The 25,503-nt window shown below is 42.6% G+C and overlaps 1 protein-coding gene across 1 annotated transcript; it reads right to left on the bottom strand.

Moving 5' to 3' along the window:
• Positions 1 to 747: 747 nt before the first annotated feature.
• On the bottom strand, positions 748 to 24,989 carry GUF1 (GTP binding elongation factor GUF1). The gene is made up of 18 exons (XM_039361515.1): positions 24,812 to 24,989; positions 22,698 to 23,425; positions 20,928 to 21,039; positions 20,254 to 20,402; positions 18,692 to 18,772; positions 16,134 to 16,211; positions 13,924 to 14,007; positions 12,708 to 12,772; positions 12,421 to 12,624; positions 11,648 to 11,787; positions 9,787 to 9,910; positions 9,063 to 9,195; positions 8,222 to 8,365; positions 6,228 to 6,361; positions 5,873 to 5,974; positions 3,836 to 3,955; positions 2,763 to 2,799; positions 748 to 1,024 (listed from the first exon to the last, which is right to left on the bottom strand). Exons 2-18 carry the CDS (start codon positions 22,848 to 22,850, stop codon positions 890 to 892), a joined length of 1,995 nt encoding a protein of 664 aa, XP_039217449.1. The 5' UTR covers positions 22,851 to 23,425; positions 24,812 to 24,989; the 3' UTR covers positions 748 to 889.
• Positions 24,990 to 25,503: the final 514 nt, after the last annotated feature.

Below are 25,503 nucleotides of genomic sequence, written 5' to 3'. Positions count from 1 at the left end.
TTTTGAAAGACACAGGCTAAGCAAGCTCACGCCGAAGATCCAATATCCTTGACTTAACAACAGTTTATTTCGTGACCGTTCCAAGTTACAACGGCACTGAAACACGTCAAACAATCATACACCCCATGTCTCACTTAGCAACGGAAATTTTGGGCTCGACTGTGGTCGTAAGTCGAGGATACCGTTATTTGCACACCCGGTTTATTTACCTAGCGAAGCCAAGAGCTTGCAAATGTCAAGACCTAGATCAGTGGTGGCGAACCTATGGCACGGGTGCCAAAGGCGGCACTCAGAGCCCTCTCTGTGGGCACATGCATTGTCGCCCCAGTCCTAGGACTTCAGCTGGGTTTTATAAAACCTTTTCGCTTTGGGCCTCCGCCGCCGTGTGCAAAAAAAAAAAAAGGTTCAATCAGTCAATTTCAACTTCTTGCGGGAAAAAAAAGATCTTGCAAAGTTGGAATTGATTGAACTTTTTAGTCCCACCCAGTCTTCCATTACCACCGCAGCCACGCCCACCTAATGGACCACACCCACCCAATAGGCCACACCCGCCCGGCACCCGATGATGCGTAAGTGGGTTTTGGGTTGCAGTTTGGGCACTCGGTCTCTAAAAGGTTCGCCATCACTGACCTAGATTGCAATCGAATTATGGGAAAAGACGCACCGGGATCTCAAAGGCACAATTCTAAGAAATGGCATCAAACGTTGGCGGTCAGGCTCTCGGATGTTTAAAACTATATTTCAGACTTTTAGGTCCTCAGCTTTGCTGCTTTATTGAACAATTGCAGTAGGATGGTGTCAAATCTATACACGGATAGATGGGATCAAGTTCAGGATAATACCCAGTTTGTAAACAGCTGGGTCAACGGGTCATCAAGAAGCGCAACGTCTATTTGTCGAGCTGCTTCTTGAGAACTTTGATGAACGCGTCCTTTGGCACCTCCACGTTCCCAATTCTCCTCATCTTCTTCCCTTCGGCTTGCCTCTTCAAAAGTTTCATTTTCCTGGTAATATCGCCTCCGTACTGTTAATAATAATAATAATAATTTTAAGGAGGAACCTGGTTGACACCTAGGATGCTGGTAGCAACCCGTGTCAACCATCAGCGCCAGCCAATTTGAATCTTCAATAGACTGAGGTCCACGTTTAATGAATAAAAGATACATATATATATATATATATATATATATATATATATATATATATATATATATATATGTATATGTCTTTGGTTATTCGGGTTTTCTTCCACGTAAAATTGGAAGTGTCTTGGCGACGTTTCGACGAAGTCCCATTCGTCATCTTCAGGCTGGTGTTTTCAGCTTCGTGCTTCGAGGAGCAATGTGTGGTCTTAGCTGTTTCTTCCTTTTAAGACCTCCTAAGACCACACATTGCTCCTCAAAGCACGAAGCTGAAAACACCAGCCTGAAGATGACGAATGGGACTTTGTCGAAACGTCGCCAAGACACTTCCAATTTTACGTGGGAGAAAACCCGAATAACCAAAGACCTACATACCAACACCCACGAAAACCTCAGAAAACACACACACACACACACATACACATATAATAATAATAATAATAATAATAATAATAATAATAATAATAATCATCTCCTTGGGTGCAATCCCAAAACAACTGGAGCACCACTTGAACACCATTGGCATTGACAAATTCGCTATTAGTCAATTGCAAAAGGCGGCCTTACTAGGAACTGCTTCCATCCTGCGACGATATCTGTAATACCGTCAAACATTCACATCTGCCTATCCCAGGTCCTGGGTAAGGACTTGATAGGTAGACAAAAATGCCAGATCCAGTCTGAACATCTGGCTGACTGTGCGATGATCCATAATAATAAATAATAATAATAATAATGTTTTCAGATGATCCGTGGAGTAAGTGCAACGGCTTCCTTCCAGACGCTGTGGGTGCTCCATTCCAACATTAGAAGTTTTAAAGAAGAGACTGGATGCCCACTTGTCTGAAATGGTGTTGGGCTTCCTGCCTGAGCAGGGGGTTGGACTAGATGACCTCCAAGGTCCCTTCCAACTCTGTGATTCTGTTATTAATGCCTATAAAGGAGAATATTTGTAGCTCAGGGTTGAAAGGAGGAGTCCTTGGTGCTCTCTGAGCTTGATTATTTTCTTGCATACGTTTCCTTACCCAAACTAGTTAAAATCTAGCACTGGTGATTGTTACCTAGTTGGGTCATGAGACGTCTGCAAGGAAAGAACCAAGCGCAGAGAGCACCAAGGACCCCACAGTCTTCCTCCCCCTCCCCCTCTCTGCAAATCCCCCTTCCTTCTTGCTTTGATGGTGTTATCTAGTTGGGTAATGAAATATCTGCAAGAAAACAAACTCGGAGCACCAAGGACTTCCCAATCCTTGTCCTTCTCTCCACACACCCTACTCCCTTCAAACACTGATGATACCACCTAGTTTGGTAATGAAACGTCTGCAAGGAAACAAGCTCAGAGAGCACCAAGGACCCCTCACTCCAGATTAATAACTCATAGTAGCAATCAGAAGACTACCAGTCCATGTGGGCACTTTTTTTCTGCATTGCTATTATCCTAAATAATAAGCTAAAAAACCATGAGAATTATATCAAACACTCCAGGTGAATTTAACCCAGGTTCAAACTTTAAATGAAATGGATTAAATCTTATTAAAAAAAAATGTGGCTAATTTACATTAAGAAGATTTTTTAAAAAAATGAAATACTAAACTCACAAAAACAGGAAAAAATGATACTTACACATTTTGCCAGAACATCTTTCCTAAAAGGTTTTATCCTGGAAAATAAAGGGAACCGAGTTGCATTTTAGAGGGATAATACTACAGGTTCCATAATTTGAAGTTCTGAAGCAGCAAGTAATCGTTAATTATGTGCTTTTAAACCTCGATGCTGCCTTTCCAATCAGCAGGTCTAAGAAATCAAATCAAATCAATAATGCCCTTTTGTCACTGAGCAGCTACTTAAGAGTTAATCTTTAGTCTTGTTTTCTAATTTATTTAAATAAAGTTTCCATTTTCAAGTTACTGGAATGTAATATTGGAGATATATATATGTATGTATGTATGTATGTATGTATGTATGTATATGTATATGTATATATATATATATTCTTTTAACCACCCTGTAATCCTTTGCATCGGGGTGGAGTTGAGACGACTGAATGGAGCTGAGCATTTACTGGCTGGATACCCTTCCTGACACCTATGTGAAGTTCACAGTAGACAATTATTCATTGTGCCCAGAGAGAGAAATATCTGCCGTTACCTAACATCGAACTCACAGATTGTGAGGCGAGAGTTCCACCTCTAGGTGCTCATATAATTGGATATGTTATGTATAATATAATCAGCCTATTTTTCATATATCAAAAAGAACATTTTTATCAGGGAAAATTTTGACATATGCTGTTCAAGAGAATCTCCTTTCTTCCGTTTTAAATGTTTTATGTATTTTAATTTTTATTCCTTTTGTGGATGGTCGCCAAATAGTCATAAACTGCAAATTGCATCATTTCAGCTATTATGGAAACCCAGTCCTCCGTGCCACCTATTCCCTCTAAGGAATCTTCGTGACTAAGGACTAAATTCCATGTTAATATTCAGATGATATTCATATTAATGGCCTGAATCTGAAGTGTCATAATGCTCGTAAGTCACTTTTTTCCCCGTGCTGTTGTAACTCTGAACGGCCACTAAGCGAACTGTTGTAAACTGAGCATAAGTAGTCACTAAAAAAAATTTCCGAAGAGAATTGAAAAAGAAAAGAAAGCTACACAGTTATCTTTTAAAACCAAGTTAAGCATATCGACTTACGTTTCTCTGGCAATTATTTTGTTTCCGAGAGCTGCCTGGATAGCGATTTCAAACATTTGCCTGGGAATAAGGTCTCTTAATCGTTCACACATGGCTTTACCAACAGAGTAGACTTTCTCTCTGGAAAAGAAAAGGTGGAAGAATGGGTCTGTCCTGGGTCTTTTCCCAGAAATCATGAACAGTGGACAGCAGATGTCGGGCTAAGCCTAAGAATGATGTTAAAAAAAATAAATCAAGCCAGGATCCAGTTCTTGCTTACAGACAATCGGCAAAATCTTGCCAGACTTTAGTACTCTCATCCCGATAGATCAGTGGTTCTCAACCTTTTTAATGCCGCGACCCCCCAACTGGTTGTAAGTCAAGGACTACTCAACCGGTTGTAAGTTGAGGACTACTCAACTGGTGCAGCACCCTTTGCAGAATGGGACTTTTGGCGGGCTCAGCAGGGCAGAGACAGCCTGGACAATTCCTATTGGCTTTTGAAAGCCAATAGAATTAGACTCTATTCAAGAGAGTCTACTCTATTGGCTTTCAAAAGCCAATAGAATAAAAGGGAGTAGCACAGCTAAGGAAAAGGGGGGAAAAATGGCGGACTGCGTTGTTTGGCGACCCCCGTGAAATGGTCGTTCCACCCCAAATGGGGTCCTGACCCACAGGTGGAGAACCGCTGCGATAGATATATCCTGGGAGATTGTAGGAAGTGGCTGTCTTCAGCGCTGCCCTGTCTTCAGAGCCTTTTTGTCATGTGTTTCCTGGAAAACTGCCTCTTCACTGTACTTTTATCGCAACAGCTCCGTGGACACATCTCTTATGTCGACACAACTCTTGCGTGAGAACCTCAACAATGGTGTCCAAAGCCACCCCCATCCTGGAACCCAAGTTTGTGAACCGTTTCCCTGGGTACATCCATCTTCTTGGAAAGGCAACTGTTTTTCTAGCTCAGTGGTTCTCCACCTGTGGGCCGGGACCCCATTTGGGGTCGAACGACCATTTCACGGGGGTCGCCAAACAACGCAGTCTGCCATTTCCCCCCCCCCCTTTTCCTTAGCTGTGCTACTCCCTTTTATTCTATTGGCTTTTGAAAGCCAATAGAATAGACTCTCTTGAATGGAGTCTCATTCTATTGGCTTTCAAAAGCCAATAGGAATTGTCCAGGCTGTCTCTGCCCTGCTGAGCCCGCCAAAAGTCCCATTCTGCAAACGGTGCTGCCCCAGTTGAGTAGTCCTCGACTTGCGACCGGTTGGGGGGGGGGTCGCGGCATTAAAAAGGTTGAGAGCCACTGTTCTAGCTTGATCCTTTTCGTATTCAGCATAGTATATTTCAGTGTTTCTCAACCTGGACCATTTTAAGGCCTGTGGACTTCAACTCCCAGAATTCCACAGCCAGCGTTGCTGGCTGTGGAATTCTGGGAGTTGAAGTCCACATGCCTTAAAATGGTCAAGGTTGAGAAACACTGGTATATTTATTGGTCTGGATCTCTAAAAAGGTATGAATATATCTCCTGGCTTCAGACTCTTCATAGAACAGATTTATCGGCTTCTGGTCTCGATTAAGTAATTCTGCTTTCGTAACCTGCTTGCTCAATCTCCCTGCGATATATTCAAATCTTAAAACTTCTCAATGCAGGGTTTTTTTTTTAAAAAAAACATGCTAATATTTTCCATTTCAACTTAGGGAAGGCTAAATAATTGCAATTCTACCCAGGGAAAGATTTAAACTATGAGACGGATAATGTCTATGTGGCAAAACCAAGAATCTTTAAAAAAAAAAAAAGTAGTTGAAGACTTTAAACAAAACCAGGAAATCACCCTTAAAATAGATAATTTCTCCAATCCAGAGGACAGGATTCTGTCCTGTTATCATTCATACTTCAGAGTTTACTTGTTTAACAATTTAAACTTTCAACGGCAAGGATGTTGGTTCACATACACCCCGTCCCCAGAATAAAATGCATGGAAAATTAATACGTGGTTTGGGTAGCTTATTCAAATGATATTATGATTTTTGAAAATGAATGTGCGTGTGCGATTGGCTTACCTAGGCACAATGGTTATCAGCTCTTCTACCGCTTTTCCGTTCAATAAAATATCCACTTTGACGAGATCCGCAGGCTGGTATCCTGCATCTTCATAGTCAAAACTGAAAACAACAGGGTACATCATGTTTGAATGTTCTAAAACGGCTCAGCAATCTAGCATCGGATCTCCCGGCTTCAAAATTACACAAATCAAACATCTCATTTTCAAAATAAGTTAATAGAATCTAGCATTGGATCTCCCAGCTTCAAAATTACACAAATCAAACATTTTCAAAAAAAGTTTAGCACCAGATCTCCCAGCTTCAAAATTATACAAGCACGGAACGTCTTACCGTAATAACCAAGTGAACTTACCTGGCATAGCCGGACGATAAGGATTTCAATGCATCGAAGAAATCCACTACAATTTCATTCAGTGGGAAGAGATAAACCATCATGACTCTCTGTTCATCAATGTACACCAGGTCCTTCTGAACGGCTCTTCGTGTCTGGCAAAACGACACAAAATGAGATGAACAACCTAAGATAAGAAACTTTGGCCAAATGTTAGATGAATATAATAATTAAAAAATGAGCCGGGCAATTAATGTAGCAAATGATATGGTCAGGTTTCAGGGTTTCTTGTCTAGGGAGATTTTGCCAAGAAAGCTGGACTTTGTTTTTTTTTTTTTCCTTGAAGACGTTTCGCTTCTCATCCAAGAAGCTTCTTCAGTTCTGACTGGACTTTCTTCGTTTTTCCTTGAAGACGTTTCGCTTCTCATCCAAGAAGCTTCTTCAGTTCTGACTGGACTTTCTTCGTTTTTTCCTTGAAGACGTTTCGCTTCTCATCCAAGAAGCTTCTTCAGTTCTGACTGGACTTTCTTCGTTTTTCCTTGAAGATGTTTCGCTTCTCATCCAAGAAGCTTCTTCAGTTCTGACTGGACTTTCTTCGTTTTTCCTTGAAGATGTTTCGCTTCTCATCCAAGAAGCTTCTTCAGTTCTGACTGGACTTTCTTCGTTTTTTTCCTTGAAGACGTTTCACTTCAGAACGTCGCAAAAGGGGATCACATGACTCCAGAACACCACAACCGCCATAAATACGAGTCAGTGTCTGAATTTTGATCATGTGACCTTGGGGATGCTGTGGAAAAACAGTCTTCAGTCACCTTTTTTTTCATTGTAATTTGGAACGGTCACTGAAGGAACTGTTGTACGTTTGAGGACCACCTGCAGAATCAATCTTGGTTTATGGCAGCTGAAGGTGAGAAGCATTAACTTGATTAAAGGGATGACCTTATGATAACCGACAATATTTTTTTTTAATTAGCCTGCGATGTGTGTAGCAGGTGGAGAGCTACTGATTTAGAATTCAGAAAAATGGCTGCAGATAATTACACTCCCTGATGCCCCCTGAGCTCAGTCAGACTTATTAAGCAACTGCGAAGGCTGTCTGAAATATGTCTGTGAAGATTCTCCGTCATCCAGGTCAGGGTTGTCCCAAAGGTGCTTTTTTTCAGGAGGCAACTGGACTTTCTCGTTTTTCGTGGAAGACATTTCGCTTCTCATCCCAGAAGGTTCCTCAGCTCTGACTGGATGGTGAAGGAATGCAAGGATTTATACTCCTTGCAGACAGCTGGTCATTTGCATTCTTTTAGAGAGTCGTTGAGGCCATGTGGAGGGTGGGAAAAGGAAGGATTTATACTCCTTGCAGAAAACTGGTCATTTGCCTTCTTTTAGAGGGTCGTTGAGGCCACTTGGAGGTTCTTCTGTGTCCTGGGGGTCACCTGAGTGGCGCAAATGGGTGTGGAGCCTTCTTGGAACTGCTGAAAGGACTGTGTGGTAGACTGAAGGTAGATGATCTAGTCCTTTCAGCGGTTCCAAGAAGGCTCCACACACATTTGCACCATTCAGGTGACCCTGAGGACACAAACAAACCTCCCAGTGGCCTCAATGACTCTCTAAAAGGAAGCAAATGACCAGCTCTCTGCAAGGAGTATAAATCCTTCCCTTCCCCACCCTCCAGGCAGAGCTGAAGAAGCTTCTGGGATGAGAAGTGAAACGTCTTCAAAGAAAAAACAGAACGTGTAGTTGCCTCTTGAAAACGCCCCTTTGGAACAACTGAGGACACAGATAAGCCTCCAAGTGGCCTCAAGGACTCTCTAAAAGAAGGCAAATGACCAGCTGTCTGCAAGGAGTATAAATCCTTCCGTTCCCCACCATTCAGGCAGAGCTTAAGAAGCTTCTGGGATGAGAAGCGAAACGTCTTCAAAGACAACACAACAAACTCAATTTACCACCTGAAAAAGCATCGTTGGGGCTCTCAGAAATACGCCCTCCTTGCACAGGCGCTCTGCACCTTATGTACCAACCTGGCAAAGAGCTAATATTTCTCCAATATATTCCTTAGGCGTGACCACAGTGCCTAACACAAATGGCTCCAGGTATTCTTTCACCACGGAACTGTCAGGAAACTCTGCAGGGTTTATGATTGTGATTTCCTCTTTTTTATACTCCTGCAAAATAAGAAAAGAGAACTGCTAGCTGGGTATTTTTCAAGTTTCTTAGTTTTTTTTAAAAAAGCTCTCTAAATGATTCCCCCCCCCCCAAAAAAAAACCCGTATACAGGTAGTGAGCTAAAACATCTTTTCTGAATTGTGGCTAATCAAATTATCCAACATATAAATGATAGAGGGCCAAAATTAGGGCCGATAAGGGAGACTTTGCTGATTTCCTGGCTGTGACAAATGAAGCAAAAAACATCATATTTATCACCTAGGCCAGGGGTAGGCAAGCTTGGCTCTTTTATGACTGGTGGACTTCAACTCCCAGAATTCCTGAGCCAGCCTGGCTCAGCTTGGAAACCTCTCCCTTTCCCCTCAGCGTGGCTGGCTCAGGAATTCTGGGGGTTGAAGTCCACGAGTCATAAAAGAGCCAAGGTTGCCTGCCCTTGGCCTAGACATACACTGATAATATTTTAAGATTTTCTATTTCACATTTTGTATTTTTATTAATTATTATCCAAATTTGATGTGAATGCGCCGCACGATAAATATATATTCTTGAGGAAAATGTCTTAACTGAGAGCTCCATAACATAACTCCTGGAGCATTAAACTAAATGACGGAAATCGTAATAATTATGCTCAATTTATCCCTCAGGCACTGACGATTTGAGAATATATATATATATATTCCTTTTGAAAATCATCACCTTTATCAATTTTGGAGAAGAAAGGATTGCCTTGTATGGAACGGTGGGGGCTGTCAAGATGACCGACGCGTTGTGTTCTTGCTCCAAGCGCTGATTAAAAACTTCCATATGTAGAAGGCCAAGGAACCCCAATCTGTAAATGCAACATTTCCATTGACATTTTTAAAGGTACCAATCGGCAATTTGCTAAACTAAACATCTTCAATTTCCAAGCCAAATTAAAAAAAAAAAACATGTTCCCAATGTTGCAGTTCACTAGTAAGAAGTCCTGATTTTAGCCATGCACCAATATAAAACACAAATGAGGAAAATTACAATCCATTTCGATAATTCCACTGAAAATCACAAGCCATAAAAGATCAGTAAAAATTAAAGACTGCTAGTGCAATTCTACAACATTAAGACACACATAAGACAACGTCTTCAAAGAAAAGCAAGAAAGCCCAGTAAGGCACCACTGAGGACACAGATAAACCTCCAAGTGGCCTCAATGACTCTCTAAAAGAATGCAAATGATCAGCTGTCTGTAAGGAGTATAAATCCTTCCGTTCCTCACCATCCAAGTCAGAGCTGAAGAAGCTTCTGGGATGAGAAGCGAAACGTCTTCAAAGAAACACAAGAAAGTCCAGTTGCCTCCTGAAAAAGACTCTTTGGGATCCAGCTTGCTGCGTTTTACTAAAGGAGACTTAAACCCAAAAATATCAACAAATGCCGGGGCACTCACCTCCACCCAGCTCCCAAAGCCAGGCTGCTGTCACATTGAACAGCAACACTTGAGTCATTGAGGGTCAGTTTTTCTAAGGCGCTTTTCAAGTTGGAATATTCAGACTGGTCCGTTGGAAACACTCCTGTCCAAGCAGAAAGTGGTTTTAAGCCAGAAAAGCAATCGTAGATATCCTTTACATCACGGGTGTGTGCAACCATGGCAACCTGGAAGACTTGTGGACTTCAACCGATAGCTGGCTGGGAATTCTGGGAGCTGAAGTCCACAGGTCTTCAAGTTGGCATGGTTTTAGGTGATTCTGCACTGCAAATTAGATCCCTTTAATACTGTTGGCGTTTTTGGAAGTGCTTGACCACGGTCTTCTTCTTTCTCAGGTGACAGGGACAGGCCCAAGGTCATCCAACTGGAATTCAGGCCTAAGGGAGGACTTGTTCCCGGATTCCAGTCCCAACACCTTTGGCAAACTTGTGAACAGGCGTGTGTTTTCAAACACATTTAGGGTGCCATGTTAATGACCTCCCAGGCAAATGTTTCACCAAGATGGCTGCCCCAGACATTTCTGCTACCTTTCTCTCTGCCACATATAGATTCCAGCTGAATGGAAAATTCCTGAAAGAGGCATGTTGGCCATTTCTCCAGTGCAGAAGAAATTCAAAGTTTTTTTAAAACATGAGTTTATTAGTAAATCTGTTTGTCCGTCTGTCCGTCCATCCATCCATCCATCTATATCTATTCATCTATCTCTATTCATCCACCTACATCTCTATCCATATCTCTACATCTCTACCCATATATATATTTTCATTTATTTTTTTTTGTGGCTGACAAAGAGTTAAGTGGGAGACTAGTATAGCTATTTCAAGCGCTTTAGCTCTCATCAGCTAGTCATACCCCTCTGGGATTCGAACCTGGGCAACTTGCATGTTAGGCAGTTGTATTAACCTTCTGAGCCACAGGTTCCCCACACTCCTGTCAGCAGAAACCAGGGAGGATATATATCTCTGTGTTGGCTGGAACACCTGGTCTACCAAGTATAGGATAAATCAGTCTGTTCTGCATTTCGCTCCAATCTAGGAGCATGTTTTGCAGGGAGACGTCACATACTGTGAACACTGTAAATTCAAAAAAAATTGTGGCTGACAAAGAGTTAGTGGGAGACTAATATAGCTATTTCAAACTCTTTAGCTCTCATCAGCTAGTCATACCCCTCTGGGATTCGAACTTGGGCAACTTGCATGTTAGGCAGTTGTATTAACCTTCTGAGCCACAGGTTCCCCACACTCCTGTTAGCAGAAACCAGGGAGGATATATATCTGTGTTGGCTGGAACACCCGGTCAACCAAGTATAGGATAAATTAGTCTGTTCTGCGTTTTGCTCCAATCTAGGAGCATGTTTTGCAGGCAGACGTCACATACTGTGAACACTGTAAATTCAAAAAATTTTGTGGCTGACTAAGAGTTAATGGGAGACTAGTATAGCTATTTCAAGTGCTTTAGCTCTCATCAGCTGGTCATACCCCTCTGGGATTCTGACTTCCATCTCTCCCTCCCCCCCCCTCTCTCTCTCACACACATACACACCACACAGACACAGGGGTGTGGTAAAGAGCTGTAAAACCCCGGCCACTGGATCTCTATTGGGAGGGAGTGGGTAACAGAAACATGGAAGCCGTGAATTCTACTACTGCCTTGGGTGAATGTTGGGCCAGTCCTTCTCTCTCAGCCTTTGGAAGAAGTCAAGAGCAAACCCCTTCTAAAAATGTTGCCAAGAAAACTGCAGGAACTGCTGGACTCCAGGCAGCCCCAACTGACTTAAACACCTGCTCCCCCCGGCCCCATAGTTTGACTGGGTGCACCTCACCTGCGAAGACCATGGGTTTGGCAGATTTAAACCCAGGAAGCGGCTCCACGGGTTGGTTATGCAAATAGACCGTATCTCCTATTTGAGCATCCGTAATCTCTCTCATCCCAGCGATCATATATCCAACCTGGCCGGCGTATCTAAACGAAAGTTTTATTATATTACATGCAGATGTTTCAGGTCACAGCAGATAAGCCGATTAGGAATAGGGTTCCACCAGCTGTACAATTCTGCAAAAAGATTGTTGGGCATTGGAAAAGTTGCACCGAGTTGCAAATTAAAGGGAAACCCACTGGTTCCCTACAGGTCCTAATTTATGAAGAAGGAGAAGACATTCTAGAATCCCATAATCTGATTTTATCCACTAGACCAGGGGTAGGCAACCTTGCCTCTTTTATGACTCGTGGACTTCAACTCCCAGAATTCCTGAGCCAGCATGGGGGAACTATGGCCCCTTCATGACTTGTGGACTTCAACTCCCAGAATTCCTGAGCCAGCACGGCTCATCTTGGAAACCTCTCCCTTTCCCCTCAGCGTGGCTGGCTCAGGAATTCTGGGAGTTGAAGTCCATGAGTCATCAAAGAGCCAAGGTTGCCTACCCCTGCTCTAAATGTAGCATGACAACATTCCAAATATATTAAGGGGGGAAAAAACCCACAACTTTACTCAAACAATAACAACAATTCCATCCCAGCCATTAGAATAAGAAACCAAGCTACTTCCAAAGAGCTACTTCCATAATATTTCCTCTTAATTTGCTTTCCAAAACTTACAGCTTTTGGGTTGGCTGCTCGTTGGGCGTCAAAATCCCAATTTCATGAACTTCGTAAATCTTCTTCGTGTGAGCAGTTGTGATCTTGTGTCCTTTATGAATTTCTCCACTCAGCAGTGCGATGTTTGCAATCACCCCTCGGTAAGTATCGAAAGTAGAATCGAACACCAAGGCTTTCAGCGGCTCGTGGATATTAACTGCCGGCCTGTTTTTATAAGGACAAACAGATATCACAAAACCTGTAGGAAGCTACTGCTCAGAATCCATGTGACAGGAAAGCCAACTTACGGAGGGATCTTTTCAATGACTTCCTGAAGTATTCTTTCAACATTTGTTCCAAGTTTAGCTGAAATCTGAAAGAAGTTAAAATAAGCCAATTTGGCCTCGTTTGAGGGATGCAAACTAGCACAAGGCACCCGCCCACCGATGCTTCCATTGTAATATTCCTTACGTAGTATCTGAAAAATTCTTGCACAGGAATAGCACCCAAAATACGTTTATTTGACAATCACAACCACTCATTTCCCAACAGAAGTCCAGAACTATTTCAGCAAAGCAAACATCAAGATAGAGTAAGTAGCCACAGCTGTAAAAGGAGTTTCTTTCAAAACTTTTAGCTTTCCTACAGCCAACTGGAAAGATTGAAAGAGGAAGAAGAAGAAGAAGAAGAAGAAGAAGAAGAAGAAGAAGAAGAAGAAGAAGAAGAAGAAGAAGAAGAAGAAGAAGAAGAAGAAGAAGAAGAAGAAGAGAAGAAGAAGAAGAAGAAGAAGAAGAAGAAGAAGAAGAAGAAGAAGAAGAAGAAGAAGAAGAAGAAGAAGAAGAAGAAGAAGAAGAACTAGGAGTTAAAATTAACTGGTGGAGTGTGTGTGTGTGTGTGTGTGTGAGAAAGAGAGAGAGAGAGAGAGGAGGAAGAATGAAGGAAGAAAGGAAGGATGGAAGAAAGGAGAAGAGAACCAAAAAGAAGAATACTTCATTTGACCAAGTGTGATCAGACACACAAAGAATTTGAGAAGGAAGGAAGGAAAGGAAGGAAGGAAGGGGAGGAGTGAGTGAGGGAGGAAGGAAGGAATTAAGGAAGGGGAGAAGGGAGGAAGGAAGGAAGGAAGGAAGGAAGGAAGGAAGGAAGGAAGGAAGGGCATAATTAACTAGATTCAGCTGCCAAACCCAAACAATGAAATGATCCATACTCTCAGATTTGACTGTCAATCACTGCAGCAAATATCAGCCTCCAACATGATCTTAGGAAAATCTCTGCATAAAACAGAACCACATACCTATCACTCTTCCGTATCACGGTCGATGACAACAGCTGTAATCCTACACACATTCACAATAAACTGCATTTAATGGAATTTAAAGCAATTTGCTTCAGAATAGACTGCCATTGTAGTGCATTGTTAAGAAAATTACTTCGTTTATCTAACTGAACCATTTCTACATATAAAAAAAAAAATTTGCACTTTCCAAATACAGGTATTCGTAAACTGAAGAAGGGGGTTCTTACTCTAATGCAATCCTCTTTGAGAATATCAAAGGTGTTCTCAATTTGATTTTCCACCACCTCTGGATTTGCATTCTTGAGGTCGATCTGCAAAATAATGCTACTGTTATGTTATTCAAATTAGACCAGTCCCCGCCATGCAAGCAAAGCTGGAATTCCATTGTGACAAAATACATATACACTGATACTGGGGACGAGGGCCATGGGGTGATATTTGTGCATTTAGCTAAGGTGGCGCAGCAGTTAGAGTGCAGTACTGCAGGCCACTTTAGCTGACTGTGTTCAGCAGGTCAGCGGTTCAAATCTCACCGGCTCAAGGTTGACTCAGCCTTCCATCCTTCCGGGGTAGGTAAAATGAGGACCCAGATTGTTGGGGGCAATGTAAATATATATATAGATATATATACATTGCTTACTGGTGTACACCGCTTAGAGAGTGCTTGCACTTAAAGCGGTATATAAGTCTCATAAATAAATAAATAAATTTACTGTTGTTAATTTTTTACCAATAACCTGAATAAACATCTGGATCTTTTAAGGCAAAGAGGATTATTTACAGCAAATATATGAAATAGCTTGACAAATAAAACTGTAATCTTAGAAAGTGCCTAAAATCAGTCCTCATTTAAAAGAAAAAAAAAATCCAGTTTGGTTAAAGCACCAGGCTAAAAACCAGGAGACGGTGAATTCTAGTCCTGCCTTAGGTACGAGACCAAGCTGGGTGACTATGGACCAATCGCCAGGAGACAGTAAGTTCTAGTCCCGCCTTAGCCAAAAAAACCAGCTGGGTAACTTTGGGACAATCACCAGGAGACGGTGAGTTCTAGTCCTGCCTTAGCCATGAAAGCCAGCTGGGTGACTCTGGGCCAATCACCAAGAGATGGTGAGTTCTAGTCCTGCTTCGGGCATCAAAGTGGCTGGATGATTTTGGGCCAGTCCTCCACTCTCAGCCCAATCCACTTCACAAAATTGTTGTTATGGGGAAAATAGGAGTTGAAAGCATTGTGTACTGCCCCTTGAGTTCCTCAAAATGAAATCAGGATATAAATCAGACAATATTTTACCACTTTGTGGCCGGGTCGAAGAAAGAAGACAGGCACAAACAGAACCGGGCGCGCGTTTTCCTTCAGATAAACTCCACTGGGTTTTCAGAGTTTGCTCCAGCAAAGCTTAAACATCTGTCTTCATTTTTAATCGTTCTGTCTCAATGTTTGTTTTATCTTTTTACCATGCTCTAAAACAGTGGTTCTCAACCTGTGGGTCGGGACCCCATTTGGGGTCGAACGACCATTTCACGGGGGTCGCCAAACAACGCAGTCCGCCATTTTTTTCCCCTTTTCCTTAGCTGTGCTACTCCCTTTTATTCTATTGGCTTTTGAAAGCCAATAGAATAGACTCTCTTGAATAGAGTCTAATTCTATTGGCTTTCAAAAGCCAATAGGAATTGTCCAGGCTGTCTCTGCCCTGCTGAGCCCGCCAAAAGTCCCATTCTGCAAACGGTGCTGCACCAGTTGAATAGTCCTCGACTTACGACCGGTTGAGTAGTCCTCGACTTACGACCGGTTGGGGGTCGCGCCATTAAAAAGGTTGAGAACCACTGCTCTAAGCCGTCCAAAGTGGTTGCATTAGGGAGACGGGCGGCACTTCAATTTAAAAAAAATAAATATAACAAGCAGCTCTAAGTCCAAATCGTCCAACATGACTCAACGTTTAAGAGATGGGAAGAAAGTGGAAAGTTAAACTAAGCAAAATCTGAAAGACAAAATGAAATATCAAGAGAGAACAAGGACTAACATCAGGAAATTATGACGTTAACATAATTTAACATTGGCTTTAAAACTAAGAAACAGCAGGAAAAGCCAGCCATGACACCTAGCATAGTACTATCCCTCTATTACTGGTCTCTGACTGTTCAAACTTACAACAGCACTGAAAAATGTGATTTACGACTGATTTTTCACACTTACAACCTTTGCTGCATCCCCGGGGTCACGTGATCCAAATTTCAGACACTTGGCAACTGACTAGTACTTATGACTGTTTCGGTATCCCAGGGATCACATGATCCCCTTTTGGGACTTTCCGACAAGCGAAGTGCAATGGGGAATCCAGATTCACTTAACAACCAGATTACTACCTTAACAACTGCATGGATTCACTGTTTGCAAAATATCTCAAATTAACTGCTGCTCCGGAGAATGCAGGAATCTTACCTTATTTATAACAGGAATGATTGAGAGTTGGGCTTCGTAGGCGAGGTAAAAATTGGCCACAGTTTGAGCCTGGATACCCTAGAAAAAATGAATTTCGAAGAGTTTCACAGTAATGTTTTACGTCGTCTGCAAAAAAGCTGCTTAAGCAGAACAGAGACCCCCAAGAAATCTATTGATATAGCAACGGAGCTGAAGTTAAGTTTTTCTGCTCGTACTTATGAAAGAAAGATCAGCTATAAAGAAACAGTGAAAACAGAGCAAATAACATTTGTTTTTAATTGCTAGTTTGGTTTAGCTAAAGAAGCTCTCCTGTTCCAGGGACAAATACAACACTTGTAATGATTAAATTCCTATCCCACAAGGTTGTTTTGAGAACTGCAGCTTATCCCATCTTAAGGATACCTTTTTAGAGTAAAGGTGTCCATCTATTAAGTGCCCGTAATGCAAAAAACAATTCTCTCCTATTGTGTTATTTTATATTTTTCATTTAGGCTTCACCTTTGTAGTTCAATAAGGACCCAAGATGGCTCATGTTTTTTTTTTTAAGTTTTGTTTGCAGTTAACTTAAAAATAAATACTAAAACCAATTGGCAGTTAGAAAGCTGAAGAAGGAGAAAAATCTCTACAGATTTTTCCAAACCCCAACACAACAGCAGCAGACTCTGACTTACTGGCTGCATTTTAACCCTCTTTTTAAAATAACTCTTGCATCTCAAGAAGGAAATTTTGCTCCTTTTTTAAAAAAATCTTTTTTCACAAAGTTAACAGTTGGGGATAGTAAAATAGGTACTGTAAGTTAAGTTTTACCCCAAGTTTTTTTAAAAAAAATCTTGGCTGAAAAATATATTGAGATGGTTTGGGCAAATGTATCTATACAGGAAGGCAGAATCCAGCTATTTTGTATGAATATATGCACATTGTGAAGTTCAACTGATCGAAAAAGAGCTTGCATTGTTATGGATCTTGCAAACATCTAAGTTTTTGGGGAAAAAATACAATGTCTTGTTTCGGGCAAAAATAGCATTGTTGGTCATGAGCCCACAGCAGAAGAAAGCATGAAAAGAAGATTTATTCCAGGTAAAACATCATAGCTGCTGTTTTACTGACAATCTTGAAGGTTCCTAAATCAGGTTCATAAAAGACTCCAGAACAAGAGCAATAAAATAACATGGTGTTTGATTCAATAGCTTAGTAGTTCAACAATACTTTAACCATTTGGAAGGATCAATCGCAAGAGAAGTATTTTGCGGTATGGAAAAAATGGATAGATTTTATACAATATAAGTTGGATATAAAAAATATTATTTAGTTTTTTAATAACTTATACTTAAAATTTAAAATATCTTATAGACTTTACTTTTTTTTATTTTTACTTTTTATTTTTATTATACTTTCTTTTATCTTTTTCTTTTTTCTTCCTCTTTATTCTTTTTCCTTTTAAGTATTTTTCTCTTGGTATTTATGTTTTTCTATATATATATATTATTGTTAATTATTTCATAATTTGTTTAATTAATGTATTTAGATTTATTCATGGTTTATATCTTTTTAAAGATTTTTTGAAGAAATTTTAATTAAGCCTATATTCAGCTCTGGGAAGGTCGGGGGAGGGAATGGGAGGGTTGGGGAGGTTTGGGGAAGGGTTGTTTTGTTTTTGTAAAATTTTAAAAAATTTTCAATAAAAATGTATTTATAAAAAAAAAAATACTTTAACCATTTGTATCCCTAATTGAGGCCTTTGAACTCTGGTGCTGGAGAAGACTCCTGCGAGTCCCCTGGACTGCAAGGCGATCAAACCGGTCAGTCCTAGAGGAGATCAACCCCAACTGCTCTTTAGAAGGCCAGATCCTGAAGCTGAAACTCAAGTACTTTGGCCACCTAATGAGAAGGAAGGACTCACTGGAGAAGGGCCCGATGCTGGGAAAGATGGAGGGCAAGAGAAGAAGCGGACGACAGAGAATGAGGTGGCTGGATGGAGTCACTGAAGCAGGAGGCGTGAGCTTCAATGGACTCCAGATGATGGTAGAGGACAGGAAGACCTGGAGGAACGTTGTCCATGGGGTCGCGATGAGTTGGACATGATTTCACAACTAACAACAACATCCCTAATTCCTTCATCTGTCTAGTTCAAGGGTCTTCTATCTTGGCCCTTTTATGACTTGTGGACTTCAACTCCCAGAATTCCTCAGCCAGCCACGTAAGTTTGAAGACCCCTGGTCTAGTTCTTAGGAACTTGACACAGGCATCCCCATCTCTGAAAATCCTTAATACAGCTTAAAAATGCAAATTAATACCGACAGACATTTCACGTGTTCCAAATTATTCTTTCATTCAGTTCATTTAAGGTTCCTGACTAGGATCACCAACTCCTGTTTCTTTTACAGGGCTGCCACGCCTACGAGAGAACCCGTTTGGTCCTTTTTCCCTCCCATTTTTAAAAAGTTATTTAACCGAGCTGTTGGTTTGGAGAGCCAGTTTTCCACAGCCATATTTGGAACCCGGGAAAGCCCTTTTCGTTCCATGAGAAACAAAATTCAACTTCCTTTCGAAACACTTACCTGATTTGCATCTACCACTAAGAGGACTCCTTGACAAGCCGACAGAGATCGCGACACTTCGTAGTTAAAATCCACATGACCCTGAGCAAAAGGAAAGACACATCTGATGAAGAACATCAACAGATAGTCATGAAGGCGTCACCTAGGTTGACTCGGCCTTCCGTCCTTCCGAGGTCGGTCAAATGAGGACCCAGACTGTTGGGGGCCCACAGGCTGACTCTGTAAACCGCTTAGAGAGGGTTATAAAGACCTGTGAAGCGGTATATAAGTGCTATTGCTATTCCTTCTCTCCCTCCCTCCCTTCTGCCATGGTGGCGCAGTGGTTAAAATGTAGCACTGCAGGCTAACTCTGTCAACAGTTCGATTGTGACCAGCTCAAGCTTGACTCGGCCTTCCATCCTTCCGAAGTTGGTAAAATGAGGACCCAGATTGTTGGGGGCAATAGGCTGACTTTGTAAACCCCTTAGAGAGGGCTGTAAAGCACTGTGAAGTGGTATATACTGTAAGTCTAAGTCAGGGGTAGGCAACCTTGGCTCTTTTATGATTCGTGGACTTCAACTCCCAGAATTCCTGAGCCAGCCTGGTTCAGCTTGGAAACCCTCCCTTTCCCCTCAGCATGGCTGGCTCAGGAATTCTGGAAGTTGAAGTCCACGAGTCATAAAAGAGCCAAGGTTGCCTATCCCTGGTCTAAGTGATATTGCTATTCCCTTCCTGCCTCCCTCCCTTCCATAACTCTGCCCACTGCTAGGAGTTCGATCTTGACAGGCTGAAGGATGACTCAGCCTTCCATCCTTCCGAGGTTGGTAAAATGAGGACCCAGATTGTTGGGGGGGGGGGAAGATGCTGACTCTGTAAGCCCCTTAGAGAGGGCTGTAAAACACCGTGAAGCGGTATATAAATCTAAGTCCTATTGCTATCTGACCCTCTGCCCATTTATCAGAAGAATCTCAAACCAATTTCAATTCATTACTGCACATCCCTCTTCTTTTCTCTTAGGTACATGCAAAGCGATGGTGAAAAAACAAACTTTCCACAGCAGGAATAAATGGCTGCTACCTCAATCTCTTTACTGGCATAAAAAGAACTGGCTGAAGTTACGTGGGTTGCAGGTGGCTATGTGGACATAAAAAATGGCGGGGCTTCAATTGCCTGGTTCCGCCTGCCATTTTGACCCCTGATGACGCCCCAGGGATTTACGGCTTTGCGCTTGGGATCTCCCCATTGTTAAGGGATTCCTTCCAGACTTCTGTTATCTCGTAATGAAAATGTCTGGCTGTTTTAAACAGCCTGACCCTTAAGCCTCATGGAATGAAGTAGCTCTATTAGCGGGGAAAGGGATTATGGTTAGGGATTAATTAGCTGCTGCATTTTCACGCCTGTTTTGAGAACCATGGGGAATTCATCTAAGCTCAACAGAAGGGTTGCTTAGGGTTAATACAGTATATCAGGAGGGGAGAGTCTTGGCCCAGCCTAAACACGCAACCAGCTGGACTGCAGCCACCGTCTTTGCATTTCTGCTTTGCTGTCAAGTCCTCCTAGTTCACAACCCACAGTGCACTTACAGGCGTATCAATGAGATTTAAGAGGTAATTGGTTCCTTGGTGGTTATAAATGAGGGAAGCCGTCTGGGCTTTGACTGTGATTCCTCTTTCTCGTTCCACCTGCAGTTTATCCAGCACTTGTTTATTATGGCCGGTTTTGGCAATGGCTCCTAGAGGATCAAAGACAGTCACAGTGAAGGTGACAGTTGCATTCTCTTCCCAAGGGAGGGTCCATGGTCCACTACAGAGCCCACCCAATGAATCCCCCGTGATTCCCATCACTTCTCGAAGTTACTCTACCAAGGGTCTCTTCTAACCACAGTCACCCAAGGGAGCCCCCCCTCCCCACTGTGGCAGATTTGGGAGGACTCAGGAGTGGCACAGAACAAAGACAATTGGCACACACCCACCCATCCAAGCTCTTGCATAGAGTTGGAGGGGGGGAAACTGGAAAAATTGGGGGGAAAACCCCAGAATTTTCCCTGTCCCCCCCCTCGGAAAAATAAAAAAACAAAAAAACTGTCATTTAAGAGTCACTTCCATGGAGAAACACGACATTTTAAACATGGCGACCTTAAATATTTGAAATATGTTTTTGGCACGGAATCTTCAGCAAATTCAAGAAACGTGGCGTTAGGATGAATAGCCGATATGGAAATACAGAAGAGGCCCGCATTTTATAAAAATTACTCCACCTGTTATTTCCAGCAGGCGATCTGCTAACGTACTCTTTCCATGATCCACGTGGGCCACTATGCTAAAATTTCTAATATTTTCTGCAGGAAACAATGACATATCCACTGTATCCTAAAGAAGATTAAAAAAAAAAGGGAAACACAAACCATTAAAAGCCATTTAAAAAACTGCTTCACGACAAGAGTATTTTCACAAAAACATCTTATTAACTACACTGTACTTAGTGAATATGACAGCTCACTCTTGTTTTTCCCAAAGGTGCTTTTTCAGGAGACAACTGGACTTTGAAGATGTTTCGCTTCTCATCCAAGAAGCTTCTTCATGGATGGTGGGGAATGGAAGGATTGATATGGTCATTTGCATTCTTTTAGAGAGTCGTTGAGGCCACCTGGAGGTTTAGCTGTGTCCTCAGGGTCACCTGAGTGGTGCAAATGGGTGTGGAGCTTTCTTGGAACTGCTGAAAGGACTGTGTGGTAGACTGGAGAAAGATGATCTTCTACAACACAGTCCTTTCAGCAGTTCCAAGAAGGCTCCACACCCATTAGCATCACTCAGCTGACCCTGAGGACACAGATAAACCTCCCAGTGGCCTCAACGACTCTCTAAAAGGAGGCAAATGACCAGCTGTCTGCCAGGAGTATAAATCCTTCCCTTCCCCACCATCCAGTCAGAGCTGAAGAAGCTTCTGGGATGAGAAGCGAAACGTCTTCAAAGAAAAACAAGAAAGTCCAGTTGCCTCCTGAAAAAATCCACCTTTGGGACAACCCTGACCTGGATGACTGAGAATCTCCATAAACACTCTTGTTTTTAACTTAAAAAGGATGGTTCCTAATCCAGGTACCAAACAACATACATACAGTTCTAGATTCTATGCACAATATTCCGTAAAATACTTGTTGGGTAGCACTAAATACATCCCAATTATTACAAATTGGATGAATCAACGTTTGGTTAAGAGGCTGGTGGGACTCTCTCTACCTAGAAATCAGTCCAAAAGAAGAGAATATTTGTGGGTCAGAGATGAACTGTGGGGTCCTTCATGCGCTCTGAGCTTGCTTCGGGTTTTTTTTTTGCAAACATTTCATGACCCAACTAGGTAACGTCATCAGTGCTAGAAGGGAGAAAGGTATCTAGTGCAGTACCAGCACTAATGTTCTCTAGTTGGGTCATGAAACCTCTGCAAGAAAACCACCCAGCTCAGAGAGCACCAAGGACCCCACAATTGTCGTCACTCTCTTCTTCCTCCTCCTCCTGTTTCTCCTCCAACTCATCCTGCTCAAAGCTCTCCTCCTCCTCCTCCAACTCCATCCCCTTCTAGCACTGATGATGTTCCCTAGTTGGGTCATGAAACGTCTGCAAGAAAACCACCCAGCTCAGAGAGCACCAAAGACCCCACAATTGTCATCATTCTCTTCCTCCTTCTCCTCCTCTTCCTTCTCCAACTCATCCTGCTCAAACTTCTCCTCCTCCTCCTCCAACTCCATCCCCTTCTAGCACTGATGATGTTCCCTACTTGGGTCATGAAACGCCTGCAAGAAAACCACCCAGCTCAGAGAGTCCCAAGGACCCCAGATATCAATCTCAGATTACCAGACCCTGTTAAAGAACAAAAAGCAAAGCTATTGCGTCCAAATAAGGAGGAATTGCTTTGATTTGGGGCCAACGTACCTTTGGATCCCACCTGTTTTGAAGAAAGCTGTAAAAGTTACATTACTTAAAAGCTGAACTCTCCAAATGTTGGTTACAAGCAAATAACCAATTGCAATCACCTTGTTTGACCTGGAGCAATATTTCCTTGAGGGAACAGCATGAGGTAGACAAGGTTTTTCTGTCCGAAGAGAAAGATACGAAAGAAAAGTAGCATTGTGGGACATCTTACACCTGATGGAGATATATAATGCCCTTTTGAGGAGTAAAGGCATCTTTCCAGATTAACTGCAAGACCACCGTCCAGGCTGAGCAAGGGAAAATGTTCACAGAAGCCTATTATTCAGCATACTGCTTCTACAGATAAATTCGTTTCTGTCAATAATCACAGGCAGCTTTAGTCCAGATTGCCTAAAAGACAGAGGCAAGTATTCTTAAAAAGAACATTAAAAAGGCAAGGGAAAAAAAAAACCACCATCCCAGGGATCACCGTGCCTATTTCCTCTTTATATAGGTTCATCTTCTGGATAAATCCTGCAAAAAAAGAAGACAGCTTCATTTTTCTTTTAGAAATATACCTCCATGGATCCAATTTTTCTTTCCCTAAATTTGCAGTGTATCTTGGCTGGAGGGGGGGGGGAGGGATAGGTCACTTCCCAGAGAGAGCCGTTAAGGCACGGCAGGAGAGATACAGGGCTGACTTGCAGCGCCAGAAAGACACGGAGCCGTATCCTGAATGACGCGGCTGCAAATCAGATTTAGCCGACTTTTCTCTCTTCTTGTTATGCTCTTGGTTTCCGTCGCGTCTGATTTTCACTCCTGTTCTTCTCTTTGGATGATGGTGATTGCCCTAGAAGAATAATGGGTACGTTTCACTTGCAGGAAGCTGACAGACCAGGAGAAAAAGTAGGTGAGCTTCTCACGAGTACAGGAAGTCCTCAACTCAGCCCTTTGCTGAGACACGTTTGTTAAGTGAAATTTGCCCCATTTTACGACGTTTCTTGCCACCTCTGTTAAGCGAATCCCTGCAATTGTTAAATTACTAACACGGTTGTAAAGTGGACTTCGCTTGTTAGAAGATCCCAAAAGGGTATCATTTCTTTTGATTAAACTAGACCGGGGATAGGGAACCTTGGCTCTTTTAGGACTTGTGGACTGCAATACCCAGAATTCCTGAACCAGCCAGAATTCTGGGACTTGAAGTCCACAAGTCCTAAAAGAGCCAAGGTTGCCTACTCCTGAACCAGACTACCCAATTCCACAACTGTTCTTTATATATTTTAGCCTCCCATCCACTAATTGTCTTTGTTGCTCTTCTCTGCACTCTTGGGTGCTCCATCAATGGAGATTTTTACGATGAGACTAGACAGTCACTTGTCTGAAATGGTATAGGCTTGAGCAGGGGGTTGGACTAGAAGATCTCTGAGATCCCTTCCAGCTGTAACAACAACAACAATAATAATAGAGTTGGAAGGGACACTGGAGGTCTTCTAGTCCAACCCCCTGCTCAGGCAGGAAACCCTATACCATTTCGGACAAATGGCTGTCCAGTCTCTTCTTAAAAACTTTCCGTGTTGGAGCATTCACAACTTCTGGAGGCAGGTTGTTCCACTGGTTAATTGTTGTAACTGTCAAGAAATTTCTCCTTAGTTCTAGGTTGCTTCTCTCCTTGGTTAGTTTCCATCCCTTGCTTCTTCTCCTGCCTTCAGGGGCTTCGGATAATGGCTTGACTCCCTCTTCTTTGGGGCAACCCCTGACATATTGGAAGACTGCTATCATGTCATTCCTGGTCCTTTTCTTCATTAAACTAGACATACCCAATTCTAGCAACCGTTCCTTGTATGTTTTAGCCTCCAGTCCCCTGATCACCTTTGTTGCTCTTCTCTGCACTCTTTCCAGAGTCTCAACATCTTTTTTAGATCATGGTGATCAAAACTGGACACCGTATTCCAAGTGTGGCCTCACCAAGGCCTTGTAAAGTGGTATTAACACTTCACCTGATCTTGACTCTATCCTTCTGTTAATGTTATTTTAGCCAATGATGTTTTCTCCCCGGTCCATCTTTTCATTAAACCAGACATCCCCAATTCCAGCAACCCTTCCATATATGTTTTAGCCTCCTGTCCCCTGATCATCTTTGTTGCTCTTCTCGGCACTCGTTTCCAGAGTCGCAACATCTTTTGCTTACATTGTGGCAACCAAAAGTGGATGCAGAGTACTCCAAGGGTGGGCTTACCAAGGCATTGCAAAGGGGTAGGAACCCTTCGCGTGGTCGTGATTCAATGCAAGGCGCACACACGCGCGCCCTTGGAAAGCAAGGCTTCCAGCCGTCTGCAGCCGGTACGCCCCACGCGTGGCAGCCAGGAAACACCGGTCCTCCACTCGGGAAGAAAGGACCGCGAGATAGAAAAAGTGCAGAAGAGTTGCGCGCGCACGCCCTTGTGGCTTTGGAAGATTGACAGCTGACGGGTTTTGGAATCTCGCCCGGGCACCCAACGGTGCGCATTGCACGGCAATGCAAGCGTGCAGGGCTTTTGGTGCATTGCACGCCGGCGGATATATATATAAAAAAAGGGGGGGGGTTGCTTTGCAAGCAATTCACCCATTGCTCTCCCCTGCTCCTTTGCTTCTTCCTTCATCTGCAGCACCCTGCTGGCACTTTGCACCTGGCGTGGGCTGTTTGATTGCAGCGGTGCCTTGGCAAATGAGCTTTTTCTCTCCAGGGAAATTCTTTAAGGAGGAGGCGGAGGGGGGGGGACGAGAAAGAGGGCTAGAAAAAGATCACTCTGTCATTTTTAAAAGTCTACAAAGGATCAGGATGGAGAAAAGAGCTGGAAACATATAATGACTCTGTATATATATTTAAAAGTCTACAAAGGATCAGGATGGAGATAAAATTCTGGAAAAATATAATTACTCTATATAAAA

The sequence above is a fragment of the Crotalus tigris genome, unplaced genomic scaffold (genome assembly GCF_016545835.1).
Source record: "Crotalus tigris isolate CLP2741 ecotype Arizona unplaced genomic scaffold, ASM1654583v1 scf7180000019298.7629538967:1458412, whole genome shotgun sequence".
In the NCBI taxonomy this organism is placed as follows: Eukaryota; Metazoa; Chordata; class Lepidosauria; order Squamata; family Viperidae; genus Crotalus; species Crotalus tigris.
The sequence above is the reverse complement of the archived record's forward strand: the minus strand, read 5'-3'. Positions and strand labels throughout refer to the sequence as shown.